Here is a 19,949-nt window from a genome sequence, read left to right on the forward strand (position 1 = left end):
TTCCCCTGTGAATGCAAACAAGATAAAGTTAGGGAATTAAAAATGCTAAAGATAATACAGCTTAAGCCAGGGGGTAAAATATAAGAGATAACAACCTTTCCTTTAAAATGTGATGCTGACTTTTTTTTTTTTTTTTTTTGAGAAAACATTTTTTTTCAAAAAAGTAAAATACAAGACAACAGAAATGTCAATCCTGATACAATATTAGTGAACCCAAGAAAAGGACAAAATACAAATAAAACGTGGGAAAAATACAAAAATAGAATAACTAAAAAATAATTAAAATAAAAAAAAAACGGAGAAAGAAAAAAAGGGCAAAACGCAAATAAACAAAGAAAAAATAAAAGATAAAATAAAAGATAAATAAAAAAACAAAAAACAAAAAACAAAAAAAAATAAAAGAAAAGAAGGGCAAAATGCAAATAAAACATGGGAAAAATAAAAAATAAAATAAAAGATAAATAAAAAAAAAACGAAAAAAGAGAAAAGAAAAGAAGAAAAAATGCAAATAAAGCAGGGCAATAAAATAAAATAAAATATATAAAAAAATAAAAAACAAGATAAAGAAAAGAACAGAAGGACAAAATGCAAATAAAACAAAAAAACAACAACTCTAATTAATAGTTTTATTGAGAGGTATTCTTACCCTCCGCGGATGAGACTGTTGATGATGGGACACAGAAATAAATGAGATAAGTCATTTATTTCAAAAATGATGCTGATATTAAGTGAATGTTATAGAGTTGCTACAGAAGATCTCACTGAGTCTTTTTGGGATGTTACTTACATCTGCCCCCATCCACAGTCCACTGCTCAAGCCGAGGAGCAACACAAGTTGAAATGTCTTCACCATCTGCGTAAAAATCAGAAACTGTTCTTTACAGTGTTTAACAGAAAATGATTTGCTATTTTACAGATTAAGTCAGAGCTGAAGGTAAGATTTGATGCCTTACCGTGAAGCCGTGTTCAGGTGAAATTGCACTTGCTGAGAAAAATGCCCCGTTGTGTGGAAGAGACCCATTCTTTATATACCATTCACAGATTGTTTGACTTGAAAGTTTGTTTAGAATAAGATAATATTTAAATTAAAAATAATTATCATTTCCAACAATGCAAAGGTTATGGACAACATTGTTGTTGAAGTCAACTTTGAATGTCAGTAAACCACAGCCTTGGGTAAAGGTTAGAGGATCCCCTAAAGGAACATTTGCTGAAACCCAGTCAAACACAAATAAGGATGTGGAGTCTGTTCCTCTTTGCTGTAGAGATGTTGACCTCTACTGAGTATGATATGAAATAGGGCCCACTGTTCAGTCAATATGGGCATCTTTGCCAGCTTCTCCACTTGTATGTTCAAAGTCCAGCCATTTATCTTAACCCCTTCAGACCTGAAATATGCTCCTAGATTTCCCATCTCTATGCCTCCAATAACGAGAATCAATCGTAATTTTTTTTCATCAACAGTCTTTGATAGTTATTTTTTAGGCAATTTCAATGGACATTGGGTCTTTGGGTAAAAAACACAATACACATTTATGTACTGGCAACACATGTCAGATGGGCTTATTGTAAATTCTTATTGTTTCTTGGCTAACAATTTTATTCTGATGAATTCAATCTTCAATACTGGAAAATTGAGGTCAGTGACATGGGCCTGCTGTCCGTTCTAATGGACAGAAAGTTTGAAAAGATCCTGAGTAAACACACACAAATACACAAATATCTATGAATGTAAATAAAACTGCTCATATTGTATTGTATTGTATTTCCTTGTCCGGCACTGTTATGGCGACTGTATGATGTTCTCTGTTGTTGCTGTTGTCTGTTGAGGTGCAATGTTGCCATTATTGTTGTCTCTCTGTAATCTACAGTCAGTGGAAATGAATTTCCATTCTGGGGACCAATAAATCTAAATCTAAATCTAAATCTAAATCTAAAAAACAGTCCTTACCCTGATGTGAGGAGCAAAGTCCTGCCATGCCTCTCTGTGCTGTATTTCCTCAAAACAGTGCAGAGCAAATCTATACTGCTGTTTGATTGGTTGTTTAACTCAACTCAAATGGACTTGAGGACTTAGGTGGTGTTAAATGCTGAAAGACGTAAAAAAAAAAAACTGGCTGTCATGTGACGTCCGTTGTAATGGATGCAGGGTCTGGAGGGTTGATGTAAGGTACAGCATTAGCACTAGCAGCATGCATGACTGCAAACAGAGGGCAAGCTGACCATTTGCACCATGAAAGCAGGGTAGGTGCAGAACGTCAGGAAAACCACTGTCCAACAAATATGAATTGCGCATGCGTACTACACATTAATAACTACAGAGGGATTAGCATCTTGACCGCAGAAGCAGCGTTTAGCTCCATTCAGTTAGCGTTTTTTAAACACTAAATTTAACCTGTTATCAGCATAAAAATGTACGGTTGTTCTGTGGTCAGTTTCTAGAAATGATACTATACAACAGAGGAAACGTCTATCAAGTTTTGACTGTCACAGAGAAACCGGTGTTTTGGAGTTATTAGCAACCATGCTAACTGGTGACTCTCAGTCGACAGTATCAGTGATTAATGGCTGACAGTCACCAGTTAACAGGGTCACACTTTACACTGAAACACCAGCAACGTCTGCGGGTGAATAATTAACTCTGGACGTAGTTTCTGGTTCTTTTATTACGAACCTGGTCTCAGACTCGGCAATCTGTGTGCTTTTTTTGGTTTGAGAGGGTTCCTGATTTATTGACACGTTTACGTCCTGGTCAGTCACAGTCTGGTAAGTGTCCACGGATAATACAGTCATGAGCATTGAGTGACAGTTGTGTATTTCAAAAATTCTGTCCACCTAATATCTGTCCACTTGCTGATCTCTTCTGTCCACTCACTGCTGTTTCACAAACCTGGGAGCTGTTTACCAACCGTCAAAGTGATGACATTAAGTTTAAAAATGAGTTTTTTGGTGGATAACTCCTCAACGTCAGTTGGCAAACCATTATACTTCGCAGTGCTTCTGTACCCAAGTTGCGCGCACATCCGGCATTGTTGATTAACAAATAATCCCTCTATAAAGCTGGCGAGAAGTTTAAAAAAAAAAAAAAAAAAATTCAGCAGGAGAAACAGACAACATTTTTACAAGAATACAAAATCTGTAGCTGTTTTTTGCGAGCTAATCAGATAACAAAGAGAAGGGGAACATTGGGCGACAGATCTTGTTTCTGAGCGCACAGTGAAGAGCTCAGGCTCATTCTCAATAAAGTGTAAACTGTTCAGAAGGCAGAAAAATAAAACATTTACAGTGAAAGCTGAAAGTCTGGTTCTGATGAACCATCTTGGTGCTGCAGGATAGGGTTGGTAGATCAGTTGATAAAATGTTAAAAATTGAAAAAAAATTGCTGAGACATGTAGTTCAGACCACGGTGACACATGGCAATGAGATGCAAACGACAGATGTTATCCTGGGAGAAATATAACTTTAACCTGAGTGACCTGAGAAGTCTTCTTCTGTCTACACAAACATCTGAACCAGGAGCTGTGTGTCACGCTATCCAACTCACATCACTTGTTATGTTAATAATCAGTCTGTAAAGCAGCGTGTAGGATTGACTGTACAACTGTTCAAAGCATGTCTGAAGAAGAAACTGATTCAAAAAGTTTTTTTAAAAAAAGGAGTGTAAAATGGTACAAATTGATAACATATTCTGAGTTAGTTTGGTTTATAAGAAATAAACATTTTCTCTGTTGTGTGAAATATTAAAAGTTGAACCCATTTTACCCCTTCTCGAGTGTTATATCTCTACCATGAGCAGTGATAGATCAACATCAAAAATGTAATCGAAGTAGGTCATAACAGACTGTTCACACCCCTATCCTCATGACACAGGTTGCAAAACTGATGCACTAGTAGAATGTACTGCAAGAACTTGAAGGAAACTTAAGCTGCGTTTCCACCAAGCAGTCCGGGTCGGTTCAGTACGGTTTGGTACAATTTAGCCTGATCCCGTTTGCGTTTCCACAGCAAACTGTGCCCTCTCGTGGTAGGCGGTGTGTAAGCCGGATGCCGGAAGTCACAGCTGTTAAACAATAGTGTGACGCCGTAGCAGTGTGACACAGTTTACCCCGCTAATAAATCCAACGAAGAAGAAAAACACGCCACAGTAAACAAAGAGCACAGATGAAGACATGCAGCATTTTGTCCTCTCTGTGATTGTCATGTAGCTCTTTGAAACAAAGAACAATCAAACTTTGTTTCAGAGAAGTCTGTGTGGCGCCAGGAGAAATACAGCCGCTGTCGGGGTAAGTGACGATTCTTTTGACCAATCAATGGTCTGCAGTGTTGTAGTTGCACCTTCCGAGAGCGGATCGGTTCAGTCTGGCACCCATACGAAAGGGTCCCAAAAAAGTAGGCCAGCTCGTCTCAGTTTTTAGGGATCTGTCCTGGGATAAGTCAGTGGAAACGCCACAAAAAGCGCACAGAACCGAATTGACGAACCGAACCAGTCTGCTTGGTGGAAACGCGGCTATAGTGAACTTGTATATAAAATAAAAATACATGTAAAACTAAACAAATGTGACCCTTTTTGACAAGTTAACATTTTATGCACCAGTTCACTATTTTTTCTCCAAGTTCTCACCACTCATTCTAAAACTTCTCATATTACAGTCTACCAACCCACATCATGTTTTATAATTTTGCAACATATCTACCTCCATATCCCCCACATAAACAACTGATAAGTGTGTAACAACCAGAGATTACCTCCTGCTAGTTTGTTTATATTACACTCATTTTTGCAAGCATCATTGACCCTTTCCACTAGCTTCATTTGTCTTATTTTGTGGACTTTTTGTATAGTTGTAAGTTTTTTTTTTATTATTATTATTTTTTTTTCTTTAGCTATTTTTAATATTCTATTGTTGGCATTTACTGTGGACAGCAAAGAAGGAATTTCATTGTGCAGGGAAACACGTTTCTTTGTTCTGCACATGATGATAAACTCCTTGAATCCTGACTCTTGAATCTAACGCCCCCTGCTGGGAAGAGTCAGTATCAACTGCTTGATGGGCCGTTATGTCTCTGGATGACTGCTGCTTACTTCTACATTCAGTTAAAAGCTATTTTGTGATTAAGAAATTACAAAATCATTCTCTCATCAGAACATGACATATATATATATATATATATATATATATATATATATATATATATATATATATATATATATAAAAAACTTTGTTACTATTAAGGTTTTGAGTTTTTGAGAATTGGTGCAAAACCAAACTGTTGTTGTGGGTAGGGCTGCCACGATTAGTCGACTAGTCACGACGACGTCGACGATCAAAATCGTCGACGACTTATTTAATGATCGACGTCGTCGTTTTAAGATATTTTCAAACCTTATTTTCCCCTCAAAACTGCCGCTGTACTTTCGGCTATCTTGTCTGCCGTTCTATCCTTCACGCACATGCGCAGAAGTGGTATCCGAGGTCACCCGTGATGTCACCGAAAGTGTTATGCCCAGCAGCATCATGGCAAGCCGGCAACGGAGCTCGAAAGTTTGGGAGCATTTTTCCAAAGTAAAGGAGAAAAGTGTGCAATGCAAAATCTGCAAAGCAGAAATGGCCTTCCATGGCAGCACGACGGCGATGCATGAGCATCTGAAAAGAAAGCACGTCGTGGCGGATTTATTTTCGGACGAAGAAGGACCATCTCGGTAAGCTAATTGGCTAGTTAGCTGCTAACATTAGCGTCAACAGTGAGCTACCTACTTTATAGCGATGTGTTTGAATAGAAAATGTGATGACGTTAATGTTTCATAACGCTACGTTACAGCGCCAAAAAAACGTGTTCCTCTTCAATGGACAACTTTGTGACAAAGCCAACAACATGCACACCTCGGCAAGCAAATGTCCTGACTGAAGCTATCCTGAACATGTTGGTGACAGACATGAGACCCCTGTCCATGGTTGGTGATTCAGGTTTCAAAGATATGATCAAGCAGTTCAATCCAGAATACCATGACAACTACCTACCAGGCCGATCACACTTCACCGCAATGATGGAAGAGAAATATGTTAAAACATTTGAGAAGGTCAGTTTTTTTTCTCTCTCTCTGTTTCTCTCAGCACAAAACAGCATTTTGTATTACAATTTAACACATTACATGATGAAATGATTAAGAATTTGCTGACTTAGCAATTAATTAATTAATCTTTGTTAAAGCATAAAACAAAAGTGATGTAATGCAATTTTTTTTACTGATATGTTGAATGTTTATTGTTACTGTATTTGATTTGATGTGACAACTGAATTGCTGAATTTTTAAATACATTTAAATCTTGATGCATAAACTGACAAATATTGTTAAAAAATAATATATGTACATAAAATTTTCCTCCTAATGCTAACTATTCCAAATCATCTCATATCTTTAAGGTAAAGCAGACCCTTCGAGGAGTCCAAAGTTTCCTCACCCTGACTGCTGATGTGTGGACCAGTCGTGCAACAGAGGCGTACCTTGGTGTGTCTTGTCATTTTATGAGTGAAGATTGGAAGATGAAGAGCTTCAACCTTGCCACCATGCCTCTTGAGGAAAGGCATACTGGTGCAAATATAATGACATGGATGGAAGAGGTGTTAGCAAAATTTGACATCTTGCCCACCAAAATAAAGGCAGTAGTTCACGACAGTGGGTCAAATATGGTGGCAGCAATGCGACTCCTTGAAGAAAAACATGGATGGGCTTCTATCCGCTGTGCTGGACACACTCTCCAGCTCATAGTCAACACCGCTCTCAAAGAAACCACCATCAGCAGAGCACTAGGTGCTGCTAGGCAGCTAGTGGAGCACTTTAAGAGAAGTGAGCTGGCTAGCACAAAGCTAAAGATGAAACAGGAGCAAATGAATGTGAAGAAAAATGCTCTGATCCAAGATGTCAGTACAAGATGGAACAGTACATTTCACATGATTGAGAGACTCCTGGAACAGCGCTGGCCTCTCACTGCCACTCTTTCAGATCCTGAGGTAACTTCAAGGGGGAAGCATTACTTTGACTTGAAGCCAGAGCAGTGGGCTCTGCTTGAAGAACTGGAGCAAGGGTTGGCGCCTTTTGAGACAGCTACTGTTTACCTTAGTGGACAGCAGTACACAACCATTTCAGGTCTTCCACAGGTGATCAAGGGACTGTCTCGGTCTGTACACCAAAGACAGTTTGAGACAAGCTCAGGAAAGTCTTTCATTGCCACTGCGGAAAAAGGGATAACACAGAGATGGGAGAGTATTTTCGCTATCTCAGCGGAGAAAGAAAACCCAGTTATTCTCTCAGCTGCACTGGACCCCAGATACAGAAAGCTGAAGTTTCTGGCTCCCGCCGATGGCATCAGAGTGCAGGGTACTATCGAAGTGCTTGCTGTCAAAGAGGCAAATGCTGGGACACGTGAGTGTGCACAACAGCAGAGGGTCACTGGTTCAGGTAGAGTTGAAAAGACTGCTTTGGACTCCCTTCTTCAGTCTGACACAGACAGTCAGAGTGAAAATGATGAAGAAACCGACCAGGAGGACCAAAAAGTCCAAGTTGTGAGAAGTGAAGTTCAGCTGTACTTTGCAGAGGCCACACTCTCTAAAAAGGATGATCCTCTCAAATGGTGGAGTGAAAATGAGGGACGCTTCCCCACGCTATCAAAGCTAGCTAAATCTTTTCTGTGCATCCCTGCAACCTCCACCCCGTCAGAGCGCATCTTCTCCACAGCAGGGAACATCTGCTCTCAAAAGAGAGCAAGCCTTTCTCCAGAACATGTAGAAATGCTAACTTTCCTGGCTATGAACAAGAGCCTTGTGTAGACTGGGATTATGTAGAGTCAGAGTGTTGTAAAGTTAAAAACAGTTGTGAGCACTGAGCACAAAATGCACTTTTGCTGTACATGGATGAGAGCAAAACTTGTCTTTTTGGATAATTTATTTAGTTTTAGGTGCCTACCTCATTTGATTGTGTCGCACTTTCAGTACTTCAAATGTAGCTATGTCTAATGCCAGGGACAATGAAGCAAAGAAAAACCTATAAACGTTTTTTTTGTTTTGTTTTGTTTACTCTCACCCAGTGCCTTGTTTACCGTCTTTAACTCAGCTGTTTGCACATTTAAAGATTTGTTTGATGTCAGAGAAGAGGGAAATGTGTTTTCAGCTATTTCCTTTTGTTGATATTTTGTGTTCTTACTACTGCATAGTATTCATAGTGTACATACATAGTGCAAAGTTTTGGGTCCATTCTAGACCAGAGTTATGCCTTCATTTTATTTTGCACTATCACATTAAAAGAATGTCAGTACAAGCTGCAAAGTTCATTAAAAGTTGAATGAACTATCATCTTAATTGTCTTTATTTTTAGTACATACCTTAAACACTTGAAGCTGGAAACTAATGAGCTGTATGCTGGTACAATAAGCTGCAATTTATGTATGATCCGATTAGTCGACTAATCGCAAAAAATAATCGGTGACTAGTCGACTATCAAAATAATCGTTTGTGGCAGCCCTAGTTGTGGGACTGGATCAGTTTTAAATTAGTGTTTGAATACTTTGATATATTCAGCATAACACCCCACAAAATTCGTATTATGTTTGTTCACAGAGTGTTTATATTAAAAACAGATGCCACAAGTTGTTGTACAGAGCTGAAGGACTTGGAGCTCCCCCTGCTGACCGGCTGCAGCGCAGGGCATAAACCTCTCCTTACAGTCATCAGAGGTAAAAGAAGCCAGATTATAAACTTAATACACCCAACATGCATTTTTCCCAAAACAGGTTTGGATTATTGTTGTTTGTTTTAATGCTGATTAAACTTTGATTCTTCAACCAGATTGTCTTCTTCAGATCAAAACATGATCTGTTTTACTGTGGACTGTACCCACCTCAGAAATCTTTGCTGTGACTTAGGAGAAGTCCAACACATGCTTTAGCATCCTGGGTTTGACATCAGTCCCCAGACGCTACCAACCAGGTCTCATCTGCACATGCCTTTGCAGGACCAGTACAGCATGTTAGCAGCTTCAGAGAACACGTTCAGTCCTCCGTTATGCAGGTCAAAGCAGAGTCTTCCTTTCTGCAGCAGTTTGGGGCCCAAAGTTCTCCTGTAGAGGACAGCACTTGAAGTGAGTGGATAATAGCACTCATTGCAGAATCCCAGAGTCTGTTAGGGGTACCATGAGTTATATTTACTACAACTATTAGAGGAAGCTTAACCTGCAATTTTTAACCAAATTAAAAAATTCAGTATAACCCTAACTTAAAAAAAAGCTCTTTCACTCCAAAATTTTGAATTTATGAAGTCAATAAAAATTGCGGCAACTGATAGACAAAATTTCTGTTTTAGTTCTGCTGAATTATTCAAGTTTACAGTGTTTGTAGTGTGTGTTGCTGCTGCTCTGCTCGTTTTGATCATACTTCCTGTACCTCACGTAGTTTACTTTTTAAATATAGATTATTTTTCCAAAACATTTCCTGAGGTTGTGACCTCTAAAATCATTGAAACGTATACCTTGAGAATCAAAGAAACCCAATGCATTTAGTTTAGTTTAGTTTAGACTAAACTAAATTGCATTGAGTTTTTTTGATTGACCAAACTAAGTAGTTTAATTAATTTATTTGCTGAATTATTGATTAATTTGGCGGATGTGTAGAGGGTGTCTGTGAATCTGTGCTCGATTAGTCTAACTACAGACACAAGATCACGTAAAGGTTGTGCCTTTCTGAATTGAAATTGATTTATTTTTTTAATTTAAAGTATAAAAAGTTGAATCTTTATATGAAAAAAAAAGAGTTGAATTTTCATAGGTAAAATACAATTTCAAATTCAATTAAAAAAATTAACTCAATCAAAAAAATACATTCAATTTCAAAACATTAAATTTCATTACACATCATGCTTTTTCAAATTCAATATTTTAATTAAAATTCCGTTTCTGATGGCACAAATATCACCTCATATGTCTCCGGCTGTCCTCTGCCTCACACACACACACACACACACACACACACACTGCTACTGCGTCTCCAGCGCCGACTGAGAGGTCGACTGAAAAAGATCAGGTGGTGGCACAAAGTAAGTTAGCGACTAAGATATTTGTTTGATATCAACACAGTTTGGTTCACTTGGTTTTGGGTTCAGGGGTGTTATTAGAGTTTTATGTCACACTGAAAGTGCGTTGTTTCAGGATACACTCACAGATCTACCTGTAATCTCTACAATATGAATACAGGCTAAAGTTAGCTAAAATCCGACAGGCTTGGTTTGCTAACCTGCTAAGTAGCACTATCTGTGCTCGTCATCCATGGCTGTTGGCTAACATTACTCATGTCCTCTGTAAGAATGGTGTTCACCTTCCTAGCACGCAGTGTAGCATATATTTAATGTTAGATACTTACAACATATTAATCCAGAGGAGGCGGTAGTAATTCAGGAGTTGCTAAAAAAAACACGCAGACCAACCGAACTGTCCAGAGTTTCTCGCGCTTTCGTTCCACTGCGCGGAGAACGTTAGTGACGTCATCACGCAGATTTAAAAAAAAAAAAAAAAGAAAGAAATTGATTAATCTAACTTCTGCTCACCAAATCCGTAAAATACTTCAGTTTACTCAAAAAATGATCAGTTTCAAGAAGTCAACACAGAAAACTACAGAAGAATATTGCATTCACTTAAAGAAAAAAAAAAATCTCAGGTTTTTTGAGAGTAATTTATTATTCAGTTTGAGTTTTGTGGTAATTAATTTTGTTTTTCTGATTAATATTTTTTATTGGTTTGATTTTTGTTATAATTATTTCTGTTTTTATGAGTGATTTTTTTTTTCTATTTTCAGCTAACTTTTACCCTGTTTTTTGAGAGTAATTTTTTCCTGAAGTATCGAGATACTTAGAAATCCAGCAAGAACCTCCAACCTGCTGTTTTTCATGGTAATTTTTTCCTCCTGTTTTTAGGATTAATTTTTTTTCCTGAAGTATCGAGCTACTTCAAAATCCTGTGAAAACCTCCTAACCTGTTTGTTTTTTGTTATAATTATCATATTCGTTTGTTTTTTGTTATAATAATTTCTGTTTTTATGAGTAATTTTTTTTTCTGTTTTCAGATTACTTTTTTCCTGTTTTTCTGAGTAATTTTATCCTGAAGTATCTAGATATTAGAAATCCCGTGAGAACCTAAACCTGCTGTTTTTCATGGTAATTTTTTCCTCCTGTTTTTATGAGTATTTTTTTCCTGAACTATCGAGCTACTTCGAAATCCTGTGAAAACCTCCAACCTGTTTTTTTTTCTGTGAAAATTATTATATGGGTTTGTTTTTTGTTATAATTATTTCTGTTTTTATGAGTAATTTTTTTTGTGGTAATTAATTTTGTCTTTCTGATTAATATTTTTAATTGGTTTGTTTTTGTTATAATTATTTCTGTTTTTATAAGTAATGTTTTTTCAATTTTCAGATTACTTTTTTCCTGTTTTTCTGAGTAATGTTTTCCTAAAGTATCGAGATACTTTGAAATCCCGCGAAAACCTCAACCTGCTGTTTTTTGTGGTAATTTTTTCCTCCTGTTTTTATGAGTAATTTTTTTGTGGTAATTAATTTTGTTTTTCTGATTAATGTTTTTTTTCATCGGTTTGTTTTTGTTATAATTATCTCTGTTTTTAAGAGTAACTTTTTTTTCTGTTTTCAGGTTGAGGTTCTTGCGGGATTTCTAAGTATCTCAATACATCAGGAAAAAATTACTCCGAAAAACAGGGAAAAAGTAATCTGAAAATCGAAAAAGAATTACTCATCAAAACAGAAATAAATATAACAAAAAACATACCAATTAAAAAATATTAATCAGAAAAACAAAATTACCACAAACAAAACAAACCAAAGAATAAATTTCTCTGAAAAACCTGACTTGGTTTTTTTTTCTTCAAGTGAATGCAATACACTTCTGTAGAAAACCATAAGGAACTCAAAATAATTAAATTAATAAAACCTTATTTTATAAATTTTGAAGCTCAAGTCAATTGTAGCATCAGTATCACAGAATAGACATATGATTAACTCGATTAGTTTTTTAAACCCTTGAAAGCACTTTTAGTACTATTATTATTATTATTATTATTGAATACTAACCTTGATAATTCATATCCAGTAGATATTAAAGCTGGTGGTGCATGAATAGAAATATTCTTTAGATCAAACCATCTTCATGACACACTTTTCAAAGCCACATCAGCAGGGACTCTGTTTTTTAGGCTTTTTGAAGGATTTACAGTAACGTATTATCTTAGAAGTAAAACACTGAATCAGATCTCTGAGTTCTGTGATATATACAACAGGAGAGTGTCACACCACTAGAGGGCAGCAGAAGGCAAGCCTAAGACAATGGGATCAGTGAACTGAAAGGAGAGCAAGTTTCAAATCAAATCAAATCAATAATCAAACTAAACTAAACCCCGTTTTTCTTTTTTCCAACTGTATCTGCAGCCAAGTCTTGTCCCGTGATGCTCTATTCGCCATCTCACTGAAGTCTGTGTCCCAGCGCTAAGCTCCAGACCTCAGCTCCCATCTGGGAAACGTTTACACCTTCTCTGAAGCTGAGCTCAGAGCAGATAAAGACAATCTGCCAGACTCTGGCATCAATAACTTCGACCAAGATCTTACATCAGAATTCAAAAAGGAAATCCTGCTCCTGAGCACATTTTACAATGACACACTTCTTCAAACCCTGTCACCTTTTCAGAGCATTTCTCACTTTATTTCCACAGATGGAAACAAATATATCAACTAATTTTGCTGAGGAAGCAGTTTTAAAAGACTTTTTTTGTTTACAGCCTTCACTCTAAATTTTCTCTGTAAAGAAAACATCAAACCCAGAATATCAAACATCTGAAAAAAGGTAAAAATTGAACTCTTACCTTGTTGTTGGGATATGTTCAGGCTGGACTTGTCGACTGTATCCAACATCTCAGCGAGCCTTTATATCCTCTACAGATTGTAAGGCTCAAAATTTGCATGGCATTAACTGATCTTGGGACAATATTGATCAAGAAGTGCCACATCCCTGAGTCAAGGATGGAGTAAAATGGAGTTTTCAGTTCTCTATCAGGCGAACACTCCAACCAGTCGTCAGTCATCACCTGATAATCTAGGAGATAATCACACCCATCTTTATTCAATAAGGATTAAAACACTGTTATGTAAACACTAAAGCTAAATGTCAGGCAACTTTTAATTAATCACCAAAACAAGTGTCTCAGTTGATGGTTTTATTTTCAGAGTTTTGATTGAAGATTGATTTAAAGAATCTGATTTATGTTTCCTCAGTCAGGTGCAGAAATTTGAGGTCAACCGGAGCGATGTGCTTTTCTCCAGATTTGATTCTTTTACATTTTATTGGGGTGCTGATTCAGTTTGTATTGCGGTTCTTCAACATGTGAGACTTTTTCGTGATTTTTTAGTCTGCTGTTTTAATGGCAGATCATGGGGAAAAATTAAATGATGATGATGTCTCTACAGACTATATCAGGAGCTCTAAAAAAAAAAAAGCACATTACTTGTCAGTTTTTCTGATTTATCCAGGGGATTTAACATCTCATAATCTACAAAATATCAAAATAAAAGACTTAATTTTGAGATTTTTGAACAAAATATCACAATTTAAAATTGTTAAAGAGTCCCGATACCACGATACAACAACTTTTTTTCCCACCTCTATAGAGGTAACTTATAATTAGTGCTGTCAGTCGATTAAAAAAATTAATCTAATTAATTACAGGATTTGTAATTAATTAATCTAATTAATCACATTTTAATCTCATATCTGCTTAAGGTCCCAAAATAAAGAATTTGAATTCCAGGACATTAAAATTACACTAAAAGACATTAAAAAACATTTAAAAATAAGGTGGGAATATATACAACACATTTTTAGGTACCCTGAGGCATAAGGAACACATGAAAAAAGTTTTATGGTTCTATCTTTACAAAATCTACACATTCCTGCACCTAAGATAAGCTGATTTAATTTTTAGGACGGTTTTTGCTTCTGTCACATTTTTACTCGATGTGGACTCAATTTTCACTGCAATATGAACTTCTATACTTCTATGAGGTCAGGAGAACCAGGGCTAAAGGCTAAAAACTGTGAGGAACTATGCACAAAACACTTAATTCAAGTCTTGGATCAAAGAAAAGTGAAGTATTTTCAGTTTAACATGCTCTGAACACACAAACTGTTGCTGATTGGTGCAGAGCAGCCCCAAGCTGATACATGACACCAGGAAGATGGAAGCAAATTTTCAAAGAATTCTTTAGATTTAAATACAAGACATTTATCGATCATTCAGGGCTTGTTTGATGCAGTAAAGAGTGTAGAATTATCTGTTTTTTACAGAACTGAGCTAGAGCAAACGGTTGATTTTCTGCAGATTTTCAAAAAGGACGTGTGAATAAACGAGATGGGGATGGCAGTCCCCTAAAAATCACTCTCGCTTCCCTCCGGTTCAAAGCATGTTGCTGACGTCACATGCGATACATTCATGGACCATCGGAAATTTGAAAATCTGACGAGAACACCACTTTTTCCAAGTAGGACACACAGTTTGTAAATGCCAGACATTTAAAAATAAGTGCGTCTTTGAACGGGTTTGAGATCCAGATTAATCTGCGTTAATTTTTATGACGCGTTCATTTGCGGTGAAATTAATTAATCTACTCAGTGTTTCTCAATTTTTTTCGCCGTTTCTCAACATTTCTTAGTATTTTTGGATGCTAATCAGTGTTTCTCAATGTTTCTCACCAATTCTTGGTGTTTCTGAATAGAGAGAGACCGATTTGGATTTTTAAGGGCAGATACCGATACTGATTATTAGTAGGTAAGGAGGACCATAACTGATATTTGAAGCCGATATTAATTTGCAGTCAAAGTGAAAATATTGGCGTAAAAATTTTGAATACAAACTCCAACACGTAAATGCATTCAAATACCTTCAAGCATATGTTTATTTAACGGCTCCCACACTTAGCAGCATGTTTTATAAAGTTAAATGAAAAAAAAAATAATTAAAAAGCTAAAGTTTTCTACAGCAAATAAAGTTTTTCAAAATGTCTATGTAACTGCAATAAAACTGCGCAAAACTGAGTTTGTGCTGCCTTTCACAGGCATATAAAGCAGATGAATTAATTTTTTGTTTGGTTTTACATGACTGGTTTTAAATGACCATCTAGGGCTTTCGTAGTGTAGACAGGGACAAACACAGTTTAAAACTTCTCTTATCATTTTTTAAGAGACAAAAAAAACATATTCCTGTGGATATTGATATGATGAGTGATTTTTGTGTCTGTGAAAGTTAAAATAAATTCATAGAAAGTAAGATAGTCATGATGTGAATTGCGTTAGCCAATCAATGGGATTTTCAATTGACATTAGCATTAAGCTAGCGGACCTTCGCTAACCGAAACTAGCTGGTTAAGAATCACTTTCCTTTGCTCATTCGGCTGTGTACATAGTTTGCTGTCTGTTTTGCTGTGTTCTGTGTTCAGTCTAAATAAATAACCAAATCAACAACAACTGTCTCTCATTTCACTAAGAACTGTTCAACAGATTGCTGATGCCGATATGCCACAAAATGTCAAATATCCCAATTAATCCCAAATAATCAGCCCAGCTGATAATCGGTCTATCCCTATTTCTGAATGTAACTTATTGATTCTCAGTGTTTCTCAATGTTTGTTGATATATTTCATTGTTTCTTAGTCTTTCTGAATGTTACTCATTGCTGCTCAAGGTTTTACAGTTACTCATTGTTTCTCATTTTTTCTTGGTGTTTCTGAATGTTACTCATTGCTTTTTCACTGTTTCTCAGTGTTTCTCATTTTTCTTTTATTCTGAATGATAATCGTTGTTTCTCGTTCTACGTGTTTCTGAATGTTACTCATTGTTTCGCAGTGTTTCTCATTTTTCTTGGTGTTTCTGAATGTAAATCATTGTGTCTCAGTGTTTCGCTTTTTTTCTGAATGTTACTCATTATTTTTTCACTGTTTCTCAGTGTTTCTCATTTTTTCTTTTTTTTCTGAATGCTAATCTTTGTTTCTCGTTCTTAGATTTCTGAACTTTACTCATTGTTTCTCATTTTTCTTGGTGTTTCTGAATGTTACTCAATGTTTCTCAGTGTTTCTCATTTTTCTTGGTGTTATTGAATGTTACTCATTGTTTTATGATTGTTTCTTACTTTTCTTGGTGTTTCTGAATGCTACTCGTTGTTTCTCTTTGTTTCTTAGTGTTATTCATTTTTTCTTGGTGTTTCTGAATGTTACCCATTTGTTTTTTTTTTTATACTGTTTCTCAGTGTTTCTCATTTTTTTATTCTGAATGCTAATCTTTTTTTCTTGTACTTAGTGTTTTTGAATGTTACTCATTGTTTCTCAGTTTTCCTCGTTTTTTCTTGGTGTTTCTGAATGTTACTCATTGTTTCTCAGTGTTTCTGAATGTTATTCATGGTTCTCACCAGATGAAGCGAGTTCTTCTGTTTTATTTACTCTTAATTTCAATATTTGGTTTTTCCACCCTTTCCAGCAATAACAGCGGCACATCTCCAGCTCAAGTTTTATATTTCTCCTGAAAACCTCAACACTAATGTGATCACATCTTCTGCTACTCAAGGCTCTTCTTGAATGTTTGATAGATCTGTCCACTTAATATCACAACTCGACCAAATCTGCTGGATGCGGTTGAGGTCTGGACCTTGGGTAACCCCATACGATTCACGCGATCCACAGAGTCCCTTTCAACTTAAGGAGATGTCTGAAGACTCTTTTCTTCAGGAACACCCAGGCCCTTAATCTGAGCCTTGTCCTCTTTGCCCTCAGGGTTAGAATAAGTCACACGCTCTTATTTATTATTCAGAACTGATTATTGATTGTTGTTGAGGGTTGAACTATATTGCTGCAGCAATTAACTGTGGATAATTATGGCTACATTATTGTACACTGAAAAAGCCACGACTTGTAGCTGTTTGTCACACTAACTAAGGTTTTCCCTTCCCCTAGAAACTTTTGCTGCTCATAAAAGTCTTTGTTTTTTCTCTTCTTTGGAATTTGTTTTGTGATCCATGTTGAACATTTTGTGTGCACTGGAAAAACATCACCAAAAGAAGTCACAATGAATGCTGAGAAGTGGTTTATTGAAACATTTCAGTATTTCAGAAATGTCGAAACGAAAATCTTGAAGCATGGATGTCGTCAAAGCGTGAGAACAACCATTAGAGATTTTCATAGATGTTCAGTTAGATTGAACCCTTGCCCTTGTCCCTCTTTTCCAGGTCTGTGACACAAACGTAAGCCTTCAGGTCCTTGCATGGGGCGTCGTTGACACCTTGGTTTGCTTTCGAAAAAAAACAAAGTGATCAGACTCTAGTTAACTGTGACAATATTTTTTTCAAGTAAGAACTGAGGGAGCTGTTCATTTTATTTAGATTCAAAAGAATATATAGTAAAATTTTACCAATGCTCATTATTTCCATGCAGTGTTCATGTCCTTGGTTGTTTGGCTCATTAGTGGCCCAGCCATTGAAAGAATACCGATGACCAGAAGTCCATATCCAGCAACCCTCCTGAGAGAAAGCACATTCAGACAGTGAGTTATAACTTCTGTGACTGTATGAAACAGGAAGAGCAGAGCTGACAAAACTTCGCCGATCATCTGGGACAAAATTCCTCAATTAAGACCTTCAGGGCTCAAAGTGTTTCTACTCAGGACACAAGAGTATGTTTTTGTCTCAAAGGTGCATTTTGTTGTTTTCTTGAACAACAATCTGACTTTTGCCATTGATGGAAGACATCCAGCAATTTGTCTTCTTCACGATCGCCATGTGGCTCTCTGTTACTAAGTGCAATCAAGCTTTAGCAGTCCGGTTCTGTTCAGTATGGTTTGGCACGGTTTGGTACAGTTAAGCCTGACCCCGTTTGCGTTTCTGTGCCCTCTTGTGGTAGGTAGCGTGTAAGCTGGATGCCAAAAGCCGCATCTATTGAACAATAGCGTGATACCATAGCAGTGCAACACAGTTTACCTTGCTAATAAATCCAACGAAGAAGAAAAACGCGACGCAGTAAACAAAGAGCAACGATGGAAGACATGCAGCATTTCGTCCTCTCTGTGATTGTCATGTAGCTCTTTGATACAAAGAACAATCAAGCTTTGTTTCAGAGAAGTCTGTGTGCTGCCAGGAGAAATGCAGCTGCTGTCGCACAGAAAGTGACGATTCTACCGATCTAATCAACGGTCTGCAGTGTTGTAGCTCCACCTTCTGAGAGCGGATCAGTTCAGTCTGGCACCCATACTGAGACTAACCCAACCGGTCTGCTTGGTGGAAACTCGGCAGCCTCTGATACATGACCAAAAAAAACGACTGCGGTGATTCTGGCTCTGCCTTCCTGAGTTGTATCAGTATGTCTGGCACCCGAAAAAAAAGGGTACCAAAAAGTGGGATGGTATGGTTCAGTTGGGCCGCCAACCAGACCGGTTTGGTTCGTCTCGTTATGACAAATATCAAAGTTTCAAAACTGTTCATCTTCTTTTGACAGATGCACTTCTAAATTATATATTTATTTTGTGATGTACATATTTTCAAATCTTTGATTTATATTTGTAGATCTTTGTATTTCAGCTCCAGCGTTGCTGATATTTTATTGTTTTTATTTATTTATTTATTTATTTAAATTTGATTTAAGTTTTTATTTGCAGGCTTTTCTTATAAAAATAAAGTCACTAAAACGTAGAGCTGTATGACAGTTTTATTTGAGGATGTAAAAGTTGCTATTGGTGCAGTATCCTGCTGGAATACAAGGGGCACCAGATGAACTCTTACCTAGGGCACCAAATTGGTTAGGGCCAGCTCTGCTCTGTCTATAGATAACCAGTACAGAATTCACTTCACATACCTTGACTGCATCAGTAGCACCGAGCCATGTTCGTTCCGCATGGCCTTTTGACCGCACCACCAACTTTCTGATAAATACCAGCTCCGAGATGTCTAATATCGAAGCCAGGTTGCCACCAAGAGCCTGGCATGCTTTCTAATATATGCAAACATAGTGAGAAGAAGAGTTAGAAGTACAAATACAACAATTGAATACACAATTATTTACATTCCATAGTTATTTGGGTGCCCCAGTACCTCGGCATCACACCAGTCCTTCAATGCAGCGTCAAAGTAGAAGCAGCGATCGTTAAACTCCGCCCAACCTTCAGCGCATTTCATGCAGCATTCTCCTGCAACACACATTGTTTTAACAGAGCAGTGAATTCAAACAGTCTGTATGTCTCTATTTCCAAGGATAATCTGGAATAATAACTTCAACACCAGCTAAAGACAGGCAAACTGCTTTTCAAGAAAGTCAAATACCAACCTCGTTTTGAACATCTTGCCTGTGGGAAAAAGAAAAAATAAAACAATGTAAACAGTTTGATAAAGGCTTGATATTAAAGAACATATAACCAGAAAAATAAATAAAAAGGAAATAACGTGAGACTAGCAACTACTGAGAAGAAGAGGAGAAGGGAGACCACAACAACAGCCTTGTGCTAGTGCTTGGTTTGTTCTAATCGAAGTCTAATTTGTTGCTAGGCGCCGCCCTGTTGGTTGTGGCTGCCTGTTACAGCAGCTCTCTTTTCCTTGTCCTCTTCTCTTTTTCATCATATTTGTATTTGGAGTGGATCGTTGCTTTGTATGGCTCATTTGTTGGTCATGGACACCAAACTGTTTTTTTTCATCAGTGATGTTTTTACTACTTGTTCTCCTGTCTTTGTCTGGAGATCCTTCATGTAACCATGGCTGCATTGTTTACATGTGAAAACAGCTGTTAGCAGCCTGTAGCATGTCATTGCTAACTGGTGCAAGGCCTGATGTTCCCAACAAGGAGAGGAGAAGGAGGTGAGGACGACCCGCTGGTTCTTAGGTG

At 37.0% G+C, this 19,949-nt stretch overlaps 1 protein-coding gene and 1 long non-coding RNA gene across 2 annotated transcripts; one reads left to right on the plus strand and one right to left on the minus strand.

Moving 5' to 3' along the window:
• The first annotated feature begins 5,499 nt into the window (after positions 1-5,499).
• LOC141789403 (E3 SUMO-protein ligase ZBED1-like) lies at positions 5,500-8,266 on the plus strand. Its single transcript, XM_074668803.1, has 3 exons — positions 5,500-5,701; positions 5,821-6,079; positions 6,424-8,266. The coding sequence occupies exons 1-3, from the start codon at positions 5,502-5,504 to the stop codon at positions 7,825-7,827; spliced, it is 1,863 nt and encodes a 620-aa protein (XP_074524904.1). The 5' UTR covers positions 5,500-5,501; the 3' UTR covers positions 7,828-8,266.
• Positions 8,267-17,292: 9,026 nt separating this feature from the next.
• LOC141788581 (uncharacterized) lies at positions 17,293-18,984 on the minus strand. The gene is made up of 3 exons (XR_012598152.1): positions 18,930-18,984; positions 17,494-17,602; positions 17,293-17,373 (listed from the first exon to the last, which is right to left on the minus strand). It is a non-coding gene; the product is annotated as an uncharacterized LOC141788581 (long non-coding RNA).
• Positions 18,985-19,949: the final 965 nt, after the last annotated feature.

This window comes from Halichoeres trimaculatus, unplaced genomic scaffold, assembly GCF_033239565.1.
Source record: "Halichoeres trimaculatus isolate MK-OKI-2021-1 unplaced genomic scaffold, fHalTri1.1 fHalTri1_scaffold_4, whole genome shotgun sequence".
Taxonomy (NCBI): Eukaryota; Metazoa; Chordata; class Actinopteri; order Labriformes; family Labridae; genus Halichoeres; species Halichoeres trimaculatus.

Bases quoted from the DNA above. Each gene is read 5' to 3' on its own strand.
- LOC141789403 (XM_074668803.1), top strand. From the start codon at position 5,502: ATGCCCAGCAGCATCATGGCAAGCCGGCAACGGAGCTCGAAAGTTTGG. The intron at 5,702-5,820 runs GTAAGCTAATTG...GCTACGTTACAG, and splicing joins GACGAAGAAGGACCATCTCG to CGCCAAAAAAACGTGTTCCT. The intron at 6,080-6,423 runs GTCAGTTTTTTT...CATATCTTTAAG, and splicing joins ATGTTAAAACATTTGAGAAG to GTAAAGCAGACCCTTCGAGG.